Genomic DNA, 19,791 nt, shown 5'->3' with positions numbered 1-19,791 from the left:
TGTGGCTAACATTTTATGATTGAAAGACTGTTCCTTTATGTGGATACTTAATTCTAGAATAATCTCATCACAAATGTTGCACTTGCCTTTTCCAAAGAAGGAAGATATGTTTTGGTAGTCGTGAGGTACGACATCATCTTGATCTTTAATGATTGCAGTTTTCAGTGCTGGGAGCCCTTAAGTTCAGTAAAAGCATGTGAGCTATATCCCACTGGAAAATTCTTATTATGTTGTTAGAAGGGAAGGACTATGGACATACTCAGACAGAGCAAGTAAGCCTTACCGCAGCCAGGAGGAGTCCAGCAGAGATATAGAATAATGCAGCTAGTATCAATTAGCTGAGTTGTATATTAGACACATGGTTTTAGGGCAATGATTGCCCAAAATACAGGTATGTGTCAGATCTTACGAGCTCCCCAGAGTTCTTGACAAGCAGTACTGGAGAGCGTGTTGTATTTCATGTTCCCACATTGCCCTTCTTTCCCCATGCAGCTTTGTCACAGGACTTTCCAAAACTAAGATGCTGTTACAGTTTATAATAAAATTTGAGCTTTGAACTTTATTACCTTCCTTAATTCTTTTCCTCCCTTAAAATCTCCTAAACTCTGATGAAGTTATAGTCTCACTGTAACTTTTTCAAAATGTCACCTGCAGTGATCTGTGTCCTTTCAGTCACACTGCTTCAGTTCCCAGTGAAGCTGCTAGTGAAATTCAAATGTAACGAAAATTAATGACAGTGTCTTTACTGTCCATCTACTTATTTATTGTACAACCATTGTAAAAAAGAAACAAAAGCACCTTAGTTCTATTCTTAGTACATATTTTTGTCTTCAAAAGCCAGTACAGACTCTTTTCCAACACATACACAGTAAGGAATTATGCTGAGAGTAAAGTGTGCTGTGTGGATCAATACCAGATTCCTGTAGCATTAAAATTGCCATTAGAAGCAACTATGCGCTTTGTGGTTTTTCCTTTTAACTAAAGTTTAGGAATAATTCCAACTTTTTTTTTTATCTTCATACTGGTTTTGTACCTTATCACAGTCCTCATCAGAAACATCAGAAATCTATGTTCACTTAATAATAAGTCTTCCATATTCCTTTACTATGAATTTTTTTTCTTTTCCTAGATTTTTAAGTAAAATGCTTGCATATTGGCACAAGGCATTTATTCTGACAAAGAAACAGAAGTTCTTAACTGAGCATCCCACCTAACTATGATTTGTGGCTGGCATTGCAAAACAACATACACATCAAAGCAAACAAAAACCGAGGATGGAATAAAGTGTTGCCAGATGGCATGGGAATCATCAACAGACAGCTCTGTTTATGTTGTTCTCACTTCACCTGTAGCAATAACTAGAGCTACAGCCTTCTGAATCCACTTACTCTCCTTTCTAGAGGAGAGGGGAAGAGAGAGAGAAGGAGAGAGGAATGTCACAATTTAGTGTCCGATTTTTCCTGAGAGAATGTTTTTGATTGAAAAATGAGCAGTGGATAGCAGAAGACAATTGTCTATACAGAATCTGAAGATAGAAGTACAAGGAGGAAGGAGGAGTCCTTTTTTAGGAGCCTAGAGGAAACCCTGGGAGTTCAGACTATTTATAAACAGCTGAGGCACTAGCTTCAGTTGCGTTTATATCGTGTCCATTTATATTAAATGTACCTTAAGCAAACTCTTACTGAAACATAATCTTCAAGCAGATTGATCTAATTAGAAATGTTATATTGTTCTTACCTCTGATTTCTGTATTTCTATGTTCCTTTGTAAGCCTACCTCATTTAGAAATATATCCGATATACCCAGCAAATCTAGAGAACCTCATTACAACTGCAACAAAGCTATCTTTTTTACTCTTAAAGGTACATGGCACAGTTGGAGAGCCCTGGTGGATTTGGGTAGAAGACCCTACTAATGATCACATTTATCATTCAGAGTACTTCATCATTCAAAAAAAACAGGTAATGGATTTTATTCAGAATCTCATAGCAAGACAAAAATAAAGTTAGTGTGATGCAGATTTGCACGGTCAAACAGTATTTTTACCTAGGCAGATTTTCATATCAGTAGCACAGCTTTCAGTTTCAGATGTACATGATAAGCCTGGACGTCCACAAAGATGTTTTCTAATCTCAGATGTCCATTTTTCTCCTCCTTCTTTGGTGGGACAGTTATTTCCAGGTGAAAAAAAAAAAGAAAGACTGTAATGGTTTAGTCTGTTAAAGGAAAGATGAAGAGTAAGCCTTATTTTTATCTTTTGAAGTCCATGGAAACAAAATCCATTCCCAGTGGTGAAATATTTTAGAAAGTTGTGAACATTTTGTACATGGAGTTGCATGCATACTTTATTGCTTTGTGTTGGTAATGCCTATGGAAGTGAGGGAAACTATGATTTTTCAAGTTACTAATTTGTCTGTGCAATAATTATTCTCTACATGTTTGCATTAGGTCATTACTAAAGAACCTCAACTGCTGGTGTTCACAATCCCAATTTTCGAACCTCTTCCTTCTCAATATTACATTCGAGCTGTTTCCGATAGATGGTTAGGAGCAGAGGCTGTATGTATCATAAATTTTCAACATTTGATTCTTCCAGAGAGACATCCACCCCACACAGGTAACTTCAAATTTGATCATTTTGATCTTGTTGATATTGCTTTTCCTTATGATAGTGCAATAAATCTCTTAACTTGTGCTTCACCATAGAAAAGTATATGGAATTTCACTTTTGTGAAAATTTGTATTATTGAGACTATTTCTTCACTAACTTTAAAGCTTTCTAAAATTTTAAATTCCTGGACAAAAAGCAGCTCACTTCGTCTTAACATATTACCAGCCTTTTAGTCTCTCCAGGTTCTCTGTAAACCGTAGGAAAATTGAAACTATCATATAAAACTAAGCAAATCTCTGTGTTACAGTATTAAGTCTTATCTTAGTGCTTGTAACCATTACATTTCTTCTGGACTGTTTAAAAATAATCTTAGAGTGGTTGGTTGTATTATAAATGGCATTCAGCAAAGAAAAAGCACAGTTAAAATTTTGAAAATATGAAATATTTTATTATTTTACTATTTTTACTAAAATAAAGTCGTCAAAGCAAGCACTGTTACAGTACCGAACATCGCATTTTAACTCAGCACTGCTAATCAAGTCATGGCCTTCCCCTCCCCCCTCCTTTTTTAACACTTGGCACAGAAGCATATGTTTGTGTTTTGCTTCTTTTTTTTTGGATACATAAATTGCTTTATACATTCATTGTGCCTGATGTCATTGTGAAACCTTTCCACTGTAATTACATTTGGCTCATCTAGCAGTCTGTGAAGTGAATGCCTTCAGAAATACTCAGTTCTCATACGGTGTTGTCCTTTGGCATGCATAAATTCACATGTGTTTGTGAAGTGTTTAGCTATTGTTATACTGTACCTACGCTGTCTGGAAAAGCATGTGTAACCTTTTTATCTAATTGACTGATCACTGACTACTATTCAGAAGAAACAGAAAGATATTTACACATCACCAGTTATGGAGCCTCTAGGATTTATGGTAATTGATTTCAATTCCCATCTGGTTCCCACTCAACAATGAAGTACATAGAGGCCCTGCTAGGCAAAAAACCTCTCTCCTCCACAGAGCCCAAGAAATCGCAGTTTCAGTGGGAATGATAAAACATCCATAAGGTATCATTGAAAAGCACGTGAAGAATATTAGGCATCATTGCCTCAGTAGATTTTATGACTCACATATCATACCTTAATGTGAAGCACCCTGAAAAGACAATGAGACCTCCAGCCACCAAAAAAAAAAAAAAAACCAAACTTCAAAGCAAGCATCTGCATAGCAGAATCACTGCAGTCTCCTTAATTTGGTAGGATTCCAAATCCAATCTAGTTATATATATCATCTTCCAAATTCTGTAATCTCTAATTGTTTGGTTAGCAGATGCCCTCAAGATATATTGAGAATCAAATACTGAAATGCTGTTTGCTTATTTATTAAGATTATGTCTTTAATTACATGTTTAAAGGCTTAAATGCAAAATTTAGTTGTACTCATCTGATTTGTATCACTCCATCAATTTAGAAACTCCAAAGAATCCTTCCTTCTTAAACAGATTTTTTGCCTTGAATCTGAAATATACAGACTATGCTGTCCTCTAACTCCGCATTCTGTTATCATAAGAAGCTGGACATACATATAATCTAATACAGTGAGTTTAGAATTTACTACAATTGCATAAAAAGGAAACAGCTTTAAGAAAAAGATTAATTTATGCAAATGGCTGGTTCACAGTTATCAGAATACTAACAACAGTACTCACAGAAGTATTTCAGAGCTATAAAATCAACTTTTTATTATTCCTTATTGAAGTTAACTATGACCCAAATGTGGACTCTGTGTCATATGAGATATTAAGTAAATCAATTTCCAATGTAAGTTGTTTTCCACTAAATTATTGGTTAATGTCTTTATCTTCATAATAAACTGTGTTTTGTCATGGCATCTCTCATCATGCACTTATTATTTTGTGTTTTTAGAGCTTCTAGATCTTCAGCCTTTGCCTATCACAGCCTTGGGGCATCGGGAATATGAAGTCCTGTACAAATTCACGCACTTCAACCCTATCCAGACCCAGATATTTCATACACTTTATCATACAGACTGTAATGTTCTTCTTGGAGCACCTACAGGTTCTGGAAAAACAGTTGCAGCTGAATTAGCCATCTTTAGAGTTTTTAACAAGTATCCCACATCAAAGGTTTGTAAAATAGGTTTACTAGAATCATTTTTTGTAGGCATGTTTTCAGCAATACAAAGGCCTAGAAAAAAACTATGGCAAATTGAATTTTACTTTCTCCAATTTGTGCCTGTCAGGATACAAAATGGTACTGCGTTATGTACATTATGCTTTTATTTCAACTTTATATATTAGTCAATGTACAAGTAGAGTTAAATCTAAAAACACGACATACAGACATGCTGAATTTCCTTTTCTGTACTTACCTACATTTCCTGCTTTAATCTCCTTCTACTAGCATTAGTACTGTTTTATAGCTATTCCTCTCCATGTGAATGCAACTAGCCCAGTCTCTCTCTTATTTAAACAAATGAGTTGCAATTAATTACTACAATCCAATTTTCTGTGTTTTATTTCTTAAATTGTCTAAAAGCTGAATAACTCAGCTTGGGATTTTGTTTTCAAAGTGAATATATATCTGTGTCTTGACTTAGCTGTCTTGTCTTAGTTAACCATGTTTTAGCTTTGAAGTCTTTGGAGGAGATATTTGTATCTGACTCTGAGATTTAACCAAATAATAACCTTTGAAATTAACAGAAATCATGTACATAAATCCCTTACTCATCTTTGAAATTTCAATATCTTCATGTAATTTGTTAGTCCAAGTGAGGTAAACAAGACACTCATACGTTTTCAGCTTATCTGTTAGACTTACAAAATAGCCAATTCTCAAAGGAATATATCTTTCAGATTTTAATAAAGCTGAAAACCTGGCTGTACATTTTAAAGAATTTATGTGAATTCTTCATGTAGCAGTTTCTTCTTGTTCAAAAGCTTCAGAATATTTAACCATAAATCTGTAAATAAATATTGTTTCTACATCTGAGAGTATTCCCCCCTGCACAGCAGGCTTCTTTGAGGAAAATATTGTGACATTTTGCTTAAAATAATCAGCTTTTTAATTTAATTGGTAATGTTTTAATAATTTAATGACATAACTAGAAATATTAGGTAAAATATTACTTGCTGGAAATTCTGATTATTTCTGTTCTGGAATGTTAGCTTGCAGATTTTATAGTCCTGGCCAAAAAAAATGGCATTCTTTATATAAGTGGGTTTTGATATTAAATGGTATGATGAATGCTTCCATTTCAAGAAATTATTCTTTCTTAGTATATTTTCTTGTTAATAGCTCAGGAAACAAGGAAGTTGTTTACGAGTGTTAAGTCTGTTTTAAATACAGTCCTGTTGTAGGTCATTTAAGGAACTCAGGCCTTAATCATTTTTAAGATAATGAGTATGTTCAAATCTCACCAGTATTAAATATTTTTTTTCCTTGTAGGTACACTTTAATAAAGGTTACTTGTTTGACCTCTGATTTTGTGATTTTTCTTTTGCAGGCAGTGTATATTGCGCCCTTAAAAGCACTCGTTCGGGAAAGAATTGAGGACTGGAAAGTTAGGATTGAAGAAAAACTTGGTAAAAAGTATGTTTCTCCTTACCTAATCAGAGAAATGAGAAGCAAAAGAACAGCCCATCAAGTATGAATAAAATCTACAGAATATTTTTGAGTATTTCAAAATAGATTTTGATTGTATGCTATCCTTTAAATTTCTAGTACTTAAAAAATAAAAAATGCTATCAATAGTCATTGTAGTGATAGCAAAATCAAAACTAAAAAAGGGATAGACTTTTATACGCAGCTATTTTCATTCTGATTACTTGAATATGAAGCTCAGATTTCTCTCTGCAGTGTCCTTGGGAATTGAAATTGCAATCCAAAAAAAGCTTTCTTTAGAAACCTCAGCTATAAGAAACTCATAGGAGTTACATGAACTGTATACTAGTATTCATATATTGTCCTTCATATGTATATTACATATAATTTTATTCTTTGGTAGCATTAATTTCTTGCTGATCTTCTCAGATGTTGGAGTTCAGCCTTTACTTTATGACATGTAAGGTGTATCAATCATGTTGATGCTTTCCAAATTATAGTTTCTTGAGTTAAAAATTATATCCATAGGATGCATTATTTAAGGCCTTTTTCTTTCCTATATATGGCTTTATTTGTAAGTTAAAGCTCAAAGCACACCACAAGTTTCAATAGAAAGAGGTGCTACCCTCTATACGTGAAATTACCAGTGAGATTCCTGCTATTATCATAGCAGTGACTTTCGAATTGGTAATTTTTTTCTATTTTAATGGCCTGTGAGGATAAATTATTTGCATCATGATTTAAAAATATTTTCTGGTAATACTTTCTTTTTAAAATTTACTCCATTACTTGTGACTGAAATTTTGAACATTACTTTGAAGACTCTTTATTACTCAATTGGATGTAGAATGTGTCGTAGAAATGTCAAAAATCCACTATATTCAGTGTAAAATGATGGATCATGTCAAATGCTGTTGTAGGACTTGAAAGGATAAGGCAAACAATTGGAAAATCTCTGTTAATGTTCCCAAAAAATGACCTCAGGATAATTTCTGCTCCAGCCTTTATGGAACTTCACCAACAAATGCAGATACACTACAGTCTAGCCTCATTATTCAAAGCAGAGATCTGTACAGAACAGCAGGCAGCAACTTGGTAGCATTCAAGAAAGCTTTCATCCTGGCTATGACAGGATGTTATGATTCACATTACATCATAATAATATTCTCATACTTTCTTCATTTTGAAAAAATAACCATAGATGGTTTGGGTCTCTTATTCACCCTCTTTATGTGGTTTGTGCTAAGGAATGGTATTTGGAATTTATATGGTATGGTATGTGCTAGGAAAACAAAGAGACAGGTTAATTTACAATTTTCAAAATCCTCTTAGAAGTATTTGTTAAGAAACAAAATTACTTTGTTTAATTTTGTTTCTTCTCTCTTTTTAGAGTTCATGTTTAGGAGTTAATATTTGAACATTAAGATGTTCTAAAGCTTTGTGAAGCCAAGACACCGTCTTTCTTGATTACAGGGTTGTAGAGTTGACAGGAGATGTGACTCCTGATATGAGAGCTATTGCCCAAGCTGACCTGATTGTTACTACCCCAGAGAAGTGGGATGGTGTCAGCAGAAGCTGGCAGAACAGAAGCTATGTTCAGAAAGTTTCCATTCTTATCATAGATGAGATCCATCTGCTAGGTGAGCATGTTTTGTTGTTTTTAATCAGAATTGTTGCTAAATTTGAAGTGTTCTGGTACTTAGGATGTGAATATACTTCTTGACATCTCAACCCTTTCTTTTTCACTGTTTTTTCAATGGACTTTACTAGGGGATGAGAGAGGCCCAGTACTGGAAGTCATTGTGTCTCGAACAAACTTCATCTCATCTCACACAGAGAAGCCTGTAAGAGTAGTTGGTTTATCCACTGCTTTAGCAAATGCCAGAGATCTGGCTGACTGGCTAAATATTAATCAGGTATGAAAAATGTTTCAGAAGATGGATATATATTTGTGGTGCAGAAAAACAAAATATCCATTTTTAAGATAATTCAAGGTTAAACTTGAAAAATGTTTTCTTGTAGATGGGTCTGTTCAACTTCCGACCATCAGTACGCCCAGTTCCTTTGGAGGTGCACATTCAGGGCTTCCCTGGACAGCATTACTGTCCTCGCATGGCTAGCATGAACAAACCTGCATTTCAGGGTAAGTGACAAGCCCCTAGACCTTTTCGTTCTTTCTATAAAAGAAAAAAAAATACTTTGAGCACTTTACACAGTTCATTTGCAGCACATTTACAACATGTGTTGCTGTATGTACTCTTGGCATGTGTAGGGGGAATCTGCTCTGCTAATGGCCCAAAGCTATTTTTCTGAAACATAAAGTGTGCTGCAAATGCAGCATATAACAGGAATGTAATGTATTTAGGAGAGAAGAATAAAATCAGTGCTAATGAAGAGGAAATAAAATGTGTTTTCTCTTAGTGTTTGACACCATAAAGTAACATTTGTGAAAAATATTTGAAATTTAGAAAGTAATAAAAACATGCATATTATGAATCTGCTGAGGTATTTTCATATGGACCACTGTATGTAAGCATTAAAAAAATTGTGAACAGAAGTTGCAAGTCAGGCTAACCTCCTATAATTCTAGTTTCAAAGCAATAACCATAAAATACAAAATTTGTAGTGCATCCAAATATGCTTCTGTTTTCAATTTTTTATCCTAACAAAGCTGGCAAGCAGGGTAGATTTAAGAAAAACTCTCGTATTTTATTTGAACATGTTTTGTTTTGGTTACATAAGGAATATTTATTATATCAATTAAAAATAACATCTGAAATAAATTTTGTAATGTGAACTGCTGTTGATTGTGAGGTGACATTTGCGAGGTGACTTTTTAGCTGCTTTAATTAGCCTTATGACAGAAGCAAAGTATTGATTGTGGACTAGAGACCAGTCTTGACAGCTCAGATTATTTACACCTCCACAAGAGCATTGTACAAAAACACTAATGAACAATAAATCTGTCTTGGGCTGTTCTGCCACACCTGTTCCTCAAGCAACAAAAATCCATTAGATGCTGGGCTTTTAAAATATATAGATATATTGGCATATATAGTTGTAAGGTATAAATACACATGAATTATCCTACTTCAACAATTTCACAACTGTGTAGTGTGTGTATGTGCAGGAGCGCATGCCGGGTAGTATTCATGAACTGAGGAACAATATGTGATGGTGGATAGTATGAAATAGTTTTCAGAAATTAACAATACATAAATGTAACTGCGAGAATGAGAATTACATGAGAAAACACACAAATGGATTTATAAGAGATGTAGAGAGACTATTTGAAATTCTGTGTACACCTGTTTATACTTCTAGTGCTTGTTGATGTTAGAAAATCTGTAGACATATGATTTATTGAGGGCTTTTTCCCCAACTTGTTTGATGTGATACACTCAAGGTTATTTTAGCATTTCCATGGCAATACTTATTCCTGAGACCATAAAAATTTTGCTGCAACCTGAAACTTTTCAAACATGGGCTGAGCAAGAAAATGCTCTTTTAAAAAGTCCTGAAATATAATAAGTTTAAATATATGAGACTAATTAGTAAACAACTAAGTTATTTTGTACCACAATGTCCACCTTTCTCAGCAGCCATTGAAAAGTCACTTTCTACATTTTTTACCTTTTCTAGTTTTGATAGATTGAGGTGAGCCTTTGCAGACAGACATGAGTTTATGCAGTCTGAGCTCTGGGTCAGGCAGAAAGCAAGTTTTGGACCTTGATGGCACTTAGCCTGAGACAACATTCCCAGAAAAAAAGGTAACAGAGTTACTAGGCTGAGACAGAGACATTTACAAGCTTTGAAGTCTAGAAAGCTTGTCCAGGTTTTGTGGTGGTTTGGTGCGGTTTTTTTTCCTAACTGCTTCTCTTAAATCTTTAGTTTACAGTGATCACTGAAGTAGCAGGGCAAATTAACTCAGACTCAGCTAAGCATAGTTATATGATCTTTGATTCAGAAATTATGTACGCTCACCTCAGTTGTATCTGTCAGAATAGAGACCTGTATATCTTCTGCAGAGATGTATATCAGCTATCTAGGTATTGCAAAGAGAAACTCTAATTTTTGTCATTGCAGGACCTAATTCTCAAGTTATGTTTTCTTCAACAGCAATTCGGAGTCATTCTCCAGCCAAGCCTGTTCTTATTTTTGTGTCATCCAGACGTCAGACGAGGCTTACTGCCTTAGATCTGATAGCTTTCCTAGCCACTGAGGATGATCCCAAACAATGGTTGAAGATGGACGAAAGAGAGGTAGAGTGATTTTGCCTTGTGCGTTACTTGTGCTTTGCTTCTGTTTTATTGATGTTTGTTTGAAAAGAAAGTACATCTAAAACAAAAGACTCATTTGGGGGTGGACCTTGAAACAGCTATGCATATGCTATATTTCAATATGTATTAAAACTAGTGTCAGCATTGAGACTATGTAAGCATCTTCGCAAGATGTGAACTTTAGAATGCAAACTCTTTTATCTTTGTTTTTCCTGCATATCTATTATTAATGCCAGTTCCGTTGTCCCAGGCAACATATATTGCGTGATACAAGTCTTTGATACAAAGATAAGACAAGAAATAGAAGAAAGTGGACTAGTGTTCTACAAAATTTACAGCTGGAAATGTGTGACATAGACATTGAGCTGGAATTTAAACCAAATCTCTTTCAGTGTTTTAGGGAGCAAAGCCATCCTTCTCATAAGATAACTCTGTGGGCAGAGGGTTATGTGTATGCATATATATCTGTGTGTATATATGTACATACGTATACACATGTCTATCATCTATACTCATGCATACATAGACAGATAGATATACTGCAGAACCAACAGTTTAGGAATGGTTCAGTCTTGCATATCAATGAAATGAATGAATATTATTTAAAAAATAAGATAGCTTCTGCCAATGCCTTTATTATAAGGACATAAAGATTACGAAGTCAAATACTCGGATGGTAAGCAATGATGGAGTAAAGGTTTAATTTTTTGGTTCTTCAAGCAATATAATCCTTAATTACATTTTCTAGTACTGGTTCAAAAAAATCCTTTCACTCTTTTGCAAAACATGAGTGATGGTCAAATAGTAAAGAACCATTCAATATTCTGATTTATCTGCATTCTCCAAAATGTATACTAGATTTTATTTATTGCACTCAGTTCTGCACCTGCTCTGAATACAGAATTATTTATTTCCTTCTGAACTAATGGTCTTGATTACAGTACATCATTGCTTCAAAACAATTTTTTTGGTTGATATTCAGATTTCCTAGATTTTGGAAGTTAACTTTCTCTAATGGTTGCAGAACTTCTGAATAGGAATTTCTGTGATAATATGGGGCCAAAACACAGCAAAATGCATGACCCATAAATACAAGGTCCAAATTGAGTATTGTATGAATCTTTACATATCAACAGTTGTATGAATACAATTGTATACCACAAATTATATGCCAAGAAGTAAAGGTCTCTAGATGAGATGATCTTATTTTTCTTTGTCTTTGCAAAAAAAAAAAAAAAAAGTTATTTTCCTGAGATAAAGCATAACATCTGTATCATTCCTCTTTTGGATGGATTTTAAAAGAGAAAATTGATGTCTTGGCTGATAAGCTACTCGTACTAAAACATATCTCATTTTGATGCTGCTTTTCTAACTGTATAACTTCTATTTAATGTTTTCTTGAACATAACAGAAACATTAAATATCAAAATTATTCGTGCATAGTAGAGTACTCTAGTACCTTGTGCTGGTTTACTGTCGTAATCTCACCTACAGTTAGAATATGCAACATGCAGCTTGTCCTAAATGATTTGCATTAATATGAATAGCTTTCTCATGTCCTGTGATCCATCACTATCCTGAAAAGAACTGTAAGTGAAGCTTCTTCAGTTGCTGGAAAAGGGTTTTCTATTAGGAGTCTTTGAATTTCATATGTTTCAGAATATACCTCTGAAGGTTTTCAAAGAGGAGCCAACAAGGACAAGCAGACTTTGCATTTATTAGTTTAATAACGTTTGCATATAATTTGTATTTGAATTAATAAGCTGAATGTTTGGAGCATAAAATACCTACCAAGTTATTCAGTTCTGATTACGTAAATATAAAAGACTGAAGATTAAGCCCATATCTTACCACTATTATGCAGAACACAGTTGTGTTTGAAGTACCCACAATTTCAAGTGGATGTTTCTTTAGGTAATTATGGGACCAGTGTGTAGTTTTGTGTTTAAATGAGCATGATTAGCCTAAGTTTCATTTGGCATTGAAGCAAAGGACAAAACTATAGTAGTGCTACGTACACGGAGTATGTACTGCTTCGTTCTTTATCTGTAATAACTTTTTTAATCTAAAAATTCTGATATCAAGTTATATTAAAGTCAAGCTTGGACTAGGTGAAATAGACAAAATGCTCTCCATATTGCTATAGCATTTTTAAGTTTTAAATGGAGAACTAGTGAATACTTACTTTATTGTAGGTATTGCCTACTTTATAGTAGGTATTCCCTGTCTTAAATAGTTGCTCAAGTAGTTCAAGTGTTTCTCAATTCCATGGGGGATAAAAATGGACCAGTTAGAAGAAATAAATTGTTGTTGCCTTTAAATAACATTTTGTGTTGCCTGTCAGTTTCTCACATTTGTTTTTTTGCCAACCAGTCTTCCTTTAGGGGAACTTACAGACAAATTACTTTATTTTCAGAGTATTTGTAATTGTTAATTGTGAAGTATGTTGATATAAGAGATTTTTGTTAAATGGGTATATACAAAGTTTACAAGCTTTACAATAGGCCTTGGCATTTTTCTTCATTCAGCCTTATTTGTATGACATTAATTTTGTCTGACATAAGATTGTTTTGAGAATTCATTGGTTAGTTTTGTTTAATGGTGTAATTGGTTTTGCTACATGATGGCCAAATGTTAGTCTATGTTTATGTTAGCTTCCTAGTGGGTAGACTTCATAAGGCTCTTAAAATGCTGTAAACAATGCCATCCATAATAACATCTGGAAGACTGATATTGAGGTAGACACAGATTCTTACAGCCATTGAAATTATTTTTCTCTGTTACCCCACATGACAGCTTTTCTGTGACAGTAACAGAGAGATTCAGGCCTTGCAGGGGAGGGATTAGAGTTGGAGAGACTGACCAGTACTGGATCTTTGTTCCCTATTTATCAGTTATGCCATCATCTTAGCTTCCTCCAACTTCTCTGTAGAGATTCTCCCTGTAGTGGTAGTGCCAAACCAGGCTCTCACTTGCAGCATGTGAAGGGTTCTGTTCACAAAACTCCAGAAGACTACTCGGCACCAGTACTCTCAAATAACAGGCAAATCCACCCCCATCTCTGCCACTCAGCTCCAAGTATCAAATTCAGACAATATTTCAATCAGTTGTATTTTAACGGACATGAACTTGTATGAAGCTTCTGGAATACGTATTTGTGTGTGTAAGTTACATATAGAAACAACCCGTCAACTGTTGCCCCCCAAGCAGACAACAGCATACCTGGATCATGGAGGAATCATACAAGATGTTCTTTCCCTCAAAGGAGTCAGTAGTCTAACAGGTACAACTGAGTTATAGTCAAGATGGGATTTTTTTTTCTACATCCGTCTACTGAAAATATATATTACGGGCAGCTCCATTCAGTTTTGGAGATTATTCTTCCTGGATGCTTTCCTTGAATTTCGTATCTGATGTACGGTTTCCTGCTCATACCCATTTTCCTACAGTATTCAGAAAGTTGAAAGGTATTTGGAAAGTTGAGACAGCAGTCAGTCTTCATAAGACTGGACTATACTTGACGAAAATTGCTGTTTCTTGTACTGATAAGTTTTCTAGTTTTACTGGACCTGTTGTTGCACCACAATAGTTAGATCTGTGTAATAGATTCTATCCAATTAAGTTTCAGGCTATGTTTTATGAACAAATGTCTACTCAAATACCTCATGTCTAGTTTAGTCTGAGCAAGGAAGCCTCCAATGATGTTGAAGTATCCTACTTACTGAAATTTGTAGCTGATACTTCAAAGCTCATCCCTACTTTTGCCAATTGCTCCTGCAGAAGTTCTTCAGGATTTAAAGCAGGACTGTCAACGTTTGCCCAAAGTAGAGTGTGAGTGGGCAGTCTCTTGGAGAGGAAAGAATGGTTACCTATTTTAGAGCCTTAGAGGTGGGATTTTCTCTTTTTCTGTAAGGTGCGTTGTCCATACACGTTCCAAAATGAGCTCTCTGTCCACCTTAGGATTTGCAGTCCCAACACAAAGTTTATTTTTCAGCAAAGAGTGAAGAAGCAGCTGAAGCTGCCTTCCATGCCATTTGCGGTAGTTGCAAGGACTCTTCAGTAGACATCATTCTGTAAAGATTGTCCTGGTTATACTTACAAGGCACAGGTGCATCATGACAGAAATGTGAATAGGCAGTGCATCTCAAAGAGAAGACTGCCCCTGTAAATTGAGTAATTTTTTATTTCTTTTTGTTGTTCATTGATGACCTTATGCTTACCCTGCTTTTTTGTATAATCTTGAGATTATTTTTAAATACAAACTTTCTAGCTAAAATTCTAATTTGGAGCTGTCAGCCAGGACTGTCAGATTGAAGCTTTTGTGACCCATTACTTACCTTGTTAAAAGGGACAACAGCTCAGATAATCCATTTGGAAACAGACAATGTCACCAGTTTGTGGTGGTAAGCTTGGGCAAGATCAGTTACACTATTCTACATTAGGAACGGACTAAAGAGGAACAAGTCTTTCTCTTTCAGAAATTGCATCTACATGTGTGGTGGCAGCAGATGTTGCAATCTTTTTATAACATAAGTTATTAGAATCAAGTTTTCAGTTTATTTTTTCTGGTTTTACTACTTTTTGTTTTCAACCTAAAACAAAAGTACAAAGTAGTATTTATTGTTTATTGTTTGAAGTTAGAATGCAGTTCTCACCAGCAAACAAGCAGGATGTTTTCTTATTTTTGGTTTTTTTTAAAAGAAATTTATTCCCTGGCCAGATACTTTGATTTTTTTAAATTCATATTTACAGTGCAAGGACTGGGAAAAAAATGTACCCATATACACAGTTTTAACGTTAACCACAATGATTTTTGTATTCTGCTTTATACATCGTTTTACCATCTGCATCTTGTTAAGACTGTTCTTTATGAAACCTCTAGAAATAACTAAAATCCTCTAGCACAAACATACCTACTGTAATATTCAATAGGATCCATAGCAGGCAGTAGCCAGCTTCCACTGAGTTCTAGGGCACTTGAATGAAGGGCATTCATGGACTCCAAAAGAATGAATCAGGCCCATACTGATTTTATGATTTTAGAGACGTGAGTCTATAAACATGTGTGAGCTAATTATAGATTTGTATATGTGTTCGTATACTATGGGGAAACATGCGTAGACATATGCATGAAAGTGAATTAAATTTTACCATATACTTCTGTTTTGCATTGCTAAAAAAAAGAAAGCAAACAAAAAAAAACCCATCCCAAGAATTTTTGGAAAGACAAAAGATTACTTTTCCTTCTCTAACCTTTAAATCAAAGAACCTATTATCTCCATGTTATTGTTCTGAGGTAATGCTGTGCTGTATAACTGGAATAGAGGAATCTGATCTGTGTCATTAATAGGTATATTGCTGTCTTTCAGATTAGATTTTTAGCATTAAATGTATATGTTTTAATAGTATATCTCAATTGTTTAAACTATATTTTAAAATCTTTCTTGAATAATTTTCTTTGAGGTGTTTTAGGCATCTTGTATGTATGGGAGAGTTCTGGAGTATGAGGATGTCAACTCTTCATCAAAACTTATTTTATAAGATGACTTTTCTCCTATCTTTAAAGATCACGGGGGTACCCAAGAATGATTTCTAAGTGTTTTGCTCATTATAGAAGTTTGACTTCCTTCTACAATATTTTGTTTTTACGACACAAAAGTGTGTCATAAAAAATTAACATTTAGTTATAACAAGGAGATGTTTTTATTTCACTTAACGTCTGTAGCAGATGTGAAATATGTAATTATTTTTGTAAAAGACTTCATAACTTTCACGATTCTTTTGTTTGGCACATCTTTCTTCTATTGGGCATTTTAGACAATTGATAAGCATTATTCAGTGGCATATGGTCTGAGTCTGACGTGCTTTGAAAAGAGTACAGACTACTAATAATGAGGATTCTGTGAAAATGGGAAAACCAGCACAACAGATATGCTTTGAGAAAGTATGGGTTTTTAGCATCTTGAAACAATATATCACACTCAAAGGGACAGAATTGGGCTGCACAATCTGTTAGCTCATTCTTGTCCAATCTGGTCTCCTCCTTTCTTTTGGAGCCAGCATTGTCATCAACTTGCTGAATTATACTCTGACTGGAATGTATTTCAGGCACAGGGTAATGTATCTACTTAAATGGAATCCTATCTTTCTACAAAAGCTTTTTAAGTATAATAAATTTAAAATATAAAAAAGTTCTATTAGCTTAAAGTAAATGGTTCAACAGTTTACATATGTGCAGGAACAAAGAAAATGACTACTTACTAGTTTAAGAAAAATCTAGCTTATTCAGAGTTTAGAGTGTAAAAGGTAGAAATAAACTTTATTTTTTATAATAAATATTTTGCAATACTACTAGAGTCCCAAGTTGGTTTTCAAAGGGTTTTTTTTATTAAAAAGTGGATTCCTAATCAACCTAATGTGAGGAAAGCACAGGAGGTATTTTTGTTTGTTCATCAGAAAATCTGTGAAGGATAGCAGAACCTTTTCTGCATGGGCCCGATCCTGCCCGTCTTGGAGTCCGGGGAAAGATCCCTCCTTGCATTAAGTTCCCTGCATCGATGTTGTACAGGGTTTTGTTATGTCAGTACCATTTGTATTTCCTTATATTATTTTTAATATACTTTTTTTGTTCTTGAGATATATTTTCTTCACCCATTTATGAGTTAGCATTACAGTTGTTTTCAGAAAGATAAATAATAATGAAGTTATAACAATGCAGAAACATTAGATTTGTTTTATAGTCACAATGCTGTGTCTGTTTCTGGTTAATGAACCTATTAATTGTGCCATTATTTCTTAATAGAAAGGGATAATATTCTGACACTACACTGACATAAGAGAGTTATATTTTTAAATAAATTGTCATGAGAATTTTAAGCCTTGGATTGTGCCTATGGGTAAAATAGTTGTGTTTATTACATTGATTTATGTGAAAGTAAGGGGTCAGCTAAAAACGACTAGCATTCCCTGCTGCTAAAATGACAGGATAGTAGTACATGTGCCAGCTCTCCTGCTAAGGGTTCTTTAGTTTTCCTGTGGTAAATTACACTGCTTTGCAGGTATGACTAACAGCACCACAGGCCACCGCTGTAATACAAGTCCAAGGGAGAAAAAAAATAACCACCACTGATTGTAAAAGCAAGAAGAACATCTTTGAATAAATTCCCAGCAGTGTGAATTTAGGATGTTCTGTGTTGGTGACTATACAGCAAAAAGGTTTAGCTCAGGTTCTGTACGGAAAATAACTAACACTGTAAAACTGCGTGTGCTGAAGGAGCAGTCTAATCGCTATAGACTAATCCAAATCAACCAATTTGGTCTCTGTACTCTTCTAGAGGAAAAGAGAGTTTAGTTTCATTATTTTCCCAATACCAAATTCTGCTCATGTGAATAATGAAATAAATGTCATTAGAACTGGCTTGTTCCCTTACGTTAAAGATATAGCTATCATAAGATGATGATTCTTGGTGGGGAAGAGAAAAAATAATTCAGCAATATAATATCTTTTGTCAATTGTTGAATGCAGAAATAGGGTAAAATGTAAATGCATTATTTTTTTTATTATTATTTTTATGGTATTTACTGGTGCCATTTTCTACTTTTTCATCTTAATTCCCTGTCAAATGTGTATATATATATATAACTATTATTTCTCAAAGTGTCTATCTAAGCATAAGAAGCCTGTGCAGTGCTAGTACCACTTAATAAATCTGTAGCACAAAAAGCATTAATAGGTTCAAAAATATATTTAGTAATGTATGTTGATGGCCATAATTGTTGAGAAAATGGTATAAAGGTTCTCATTTTATTGAGCTATTTTTTTGTCTTAGAAGAAAAAATCTTTAAGATGAGTCATATTTCATGTTGTCTGCACTGCAGTCACATGTCTACATGGTGACCAGAGAAATCAAAGGTTTGCTGATTGTATCTAGATAGATAAACTTTATCCTTTAACATATCCTCCTTTCATTCAGTTCTTTACTTTCTTCTACTTATCTACCTCTCTTCTTGTTTCCCTTTCCTAAATAGACTTATCCCCTCTTTACTTCTCAGTTCTTTGTGATTTTTATTCTGCTTCCTTTCCTTTCAGTGTTTTATAGTCCCTTTTGGTCTTTTCTTCCGTAAGCATCCTTTTCTTTTATACATGCCAGCTCAGTTTATACAACAAAGCTTGTGTGTCTTAAAATACAGGAAACTCTCAGGAACATCCAAACAACTGCATTGTGAGGGAAAATAAAGTTTAGGAGCTTCCATTGACAGGTCAAATTGATTGGACCAAGCCAAAACTCGAACAATTTTTTTTTTTAATTGGATTCTCTGTTACTTTCATCAGTTCTGGTTCTGTTAGTCAATATTACTTCAACAAACAGACTTTTTAAAATGCTTTGTAATTTGCTCTACCTGACAAAATTGATTGATTTACAAAATCTATATTGTTTACTTGGGTTTTTTTTTAATCCTGATTATGGACTATTATATTCTCTGGCTTTTTTGTACTTTTTAAGGATTTTTTTTTTTTATAATAGTAGTGACATGTGTTACTTGGGTTTAGATATGTGAGTAATTTTATTAACATTAAGGTCTGAGAATTATAAAACCCAGGAAACATTTAGAGAAGGTTTACAGTTCTGAACATCGGAAGTGTAACACCTCAGAGTCCTAAGTGGAAATGAAGATAACACTGCAATCGTGTTGGTATCATATCTCAGTACTCTGAGATGCTCAGTCCAAGATGAGACTGAATACTTGGTCCAAATTCTTCAGTTACCTTGAGTAATTTGTTCTGCACTACTATTTTTTCTCTAACCTTGGCTATACCTCCTAGGTTAACCATGAATTATGCTGCCCATAAGTATGCAATATCGTCATGCCACTGCTGGTGGCACCAGGAAACCACTAATAAGAGATGAGATTTGAAAGTTCCTGGCTATAATTATATTAAAATCACATAAAATAATAAACCGCCATAGAAATAAAACAATAGAATTAATATTGAGGGGTAAAATCACTAAACACGACAGAAGTTATAAAACTCGTCTTCTTTATTAGTGATGGGCTTTTCACAGAGGTCATCTACAGAAATAAATAAGCTTATTAGGGAATTTATTACTTGAAAACATAGGCAAGAAGTATAGTTAAAATGGTGGTACTTAAAATGATTCCAAGTAGCCATTGACATGAGATTTGAAAAAAAAATAGTAATAGTAATATAAATTAGCTTTTTGTCTGGACTTCTAAAAGATTTCAGTGAAGATTGTTATTGTATGTTGGGTTTCCCT

At 34.2% G+C, this 19,791-nt stretch overlaps 1 protein-coding gene across 2 annotated transcripts in view; it reads left to right on the top strand.

Moving 5' to 3' along the window:
* Nucleotides 1–19,791, top strand: part of ASCC3 (activating signal cointegrator 1 complex subunit 3) — a 276,330-nt gene that overhangs the window by 198,983 nt on the left and 57,556 nt on the right. For both annotated transcript variants that reach the window (XM_086743241.1, XM_086743242.1), the window contains exons 23-30: nt 1,863–1,961; nt 2,449–2,617; nt 4,536–4,756; nt 6,136–6,221; nt 7,707–7,873; nt 8,004–8,149; nt 8,256–8,376; nt 10,353–10,495. In XM_086743241.1, the coding sequence (XP_086599367.1) occupies nt 1,863–1,961; nt 2,449–2,617; nt 4,536–4,756; nt 6,136–6,221; nt 7,707–7,873; nt 8,004–8,149; nt 8,256–8,376; nt 10,353–10,495 (1,152 nt within the window). The remainder of the gene's footprint in view (nt 1–1,862; nt 1,962–2,448; nt 2,618–4,535; nt 4,757–6,135; nt 6,222–7,706; nt 7,874–8,003; nt 8,150–8,255; nt 8,377–10,352; nt 10,496–19,791) is intronic.

Source organism: Chlamydotis macqueenii, chromosome 3 (genome assembly GCF_036417535.1).
Source record: "Chlamydotis macqueenii isolate bChlMac1 chromosome 3, bChlMac1.mat, whole genome shotgun sequence".
In the NCBI taxonomy this organism is placed as follows: Eukaryota; Metazoa; Chordata; class Aves; order Otidiformes; family Otididae; genus Chlamydotis; species Chlamydotis macqueenii.
Note: the sequence above shows the minus strand (reverse complement) of the source record. Positions and strands in the feature narration are given on the sequence as shown.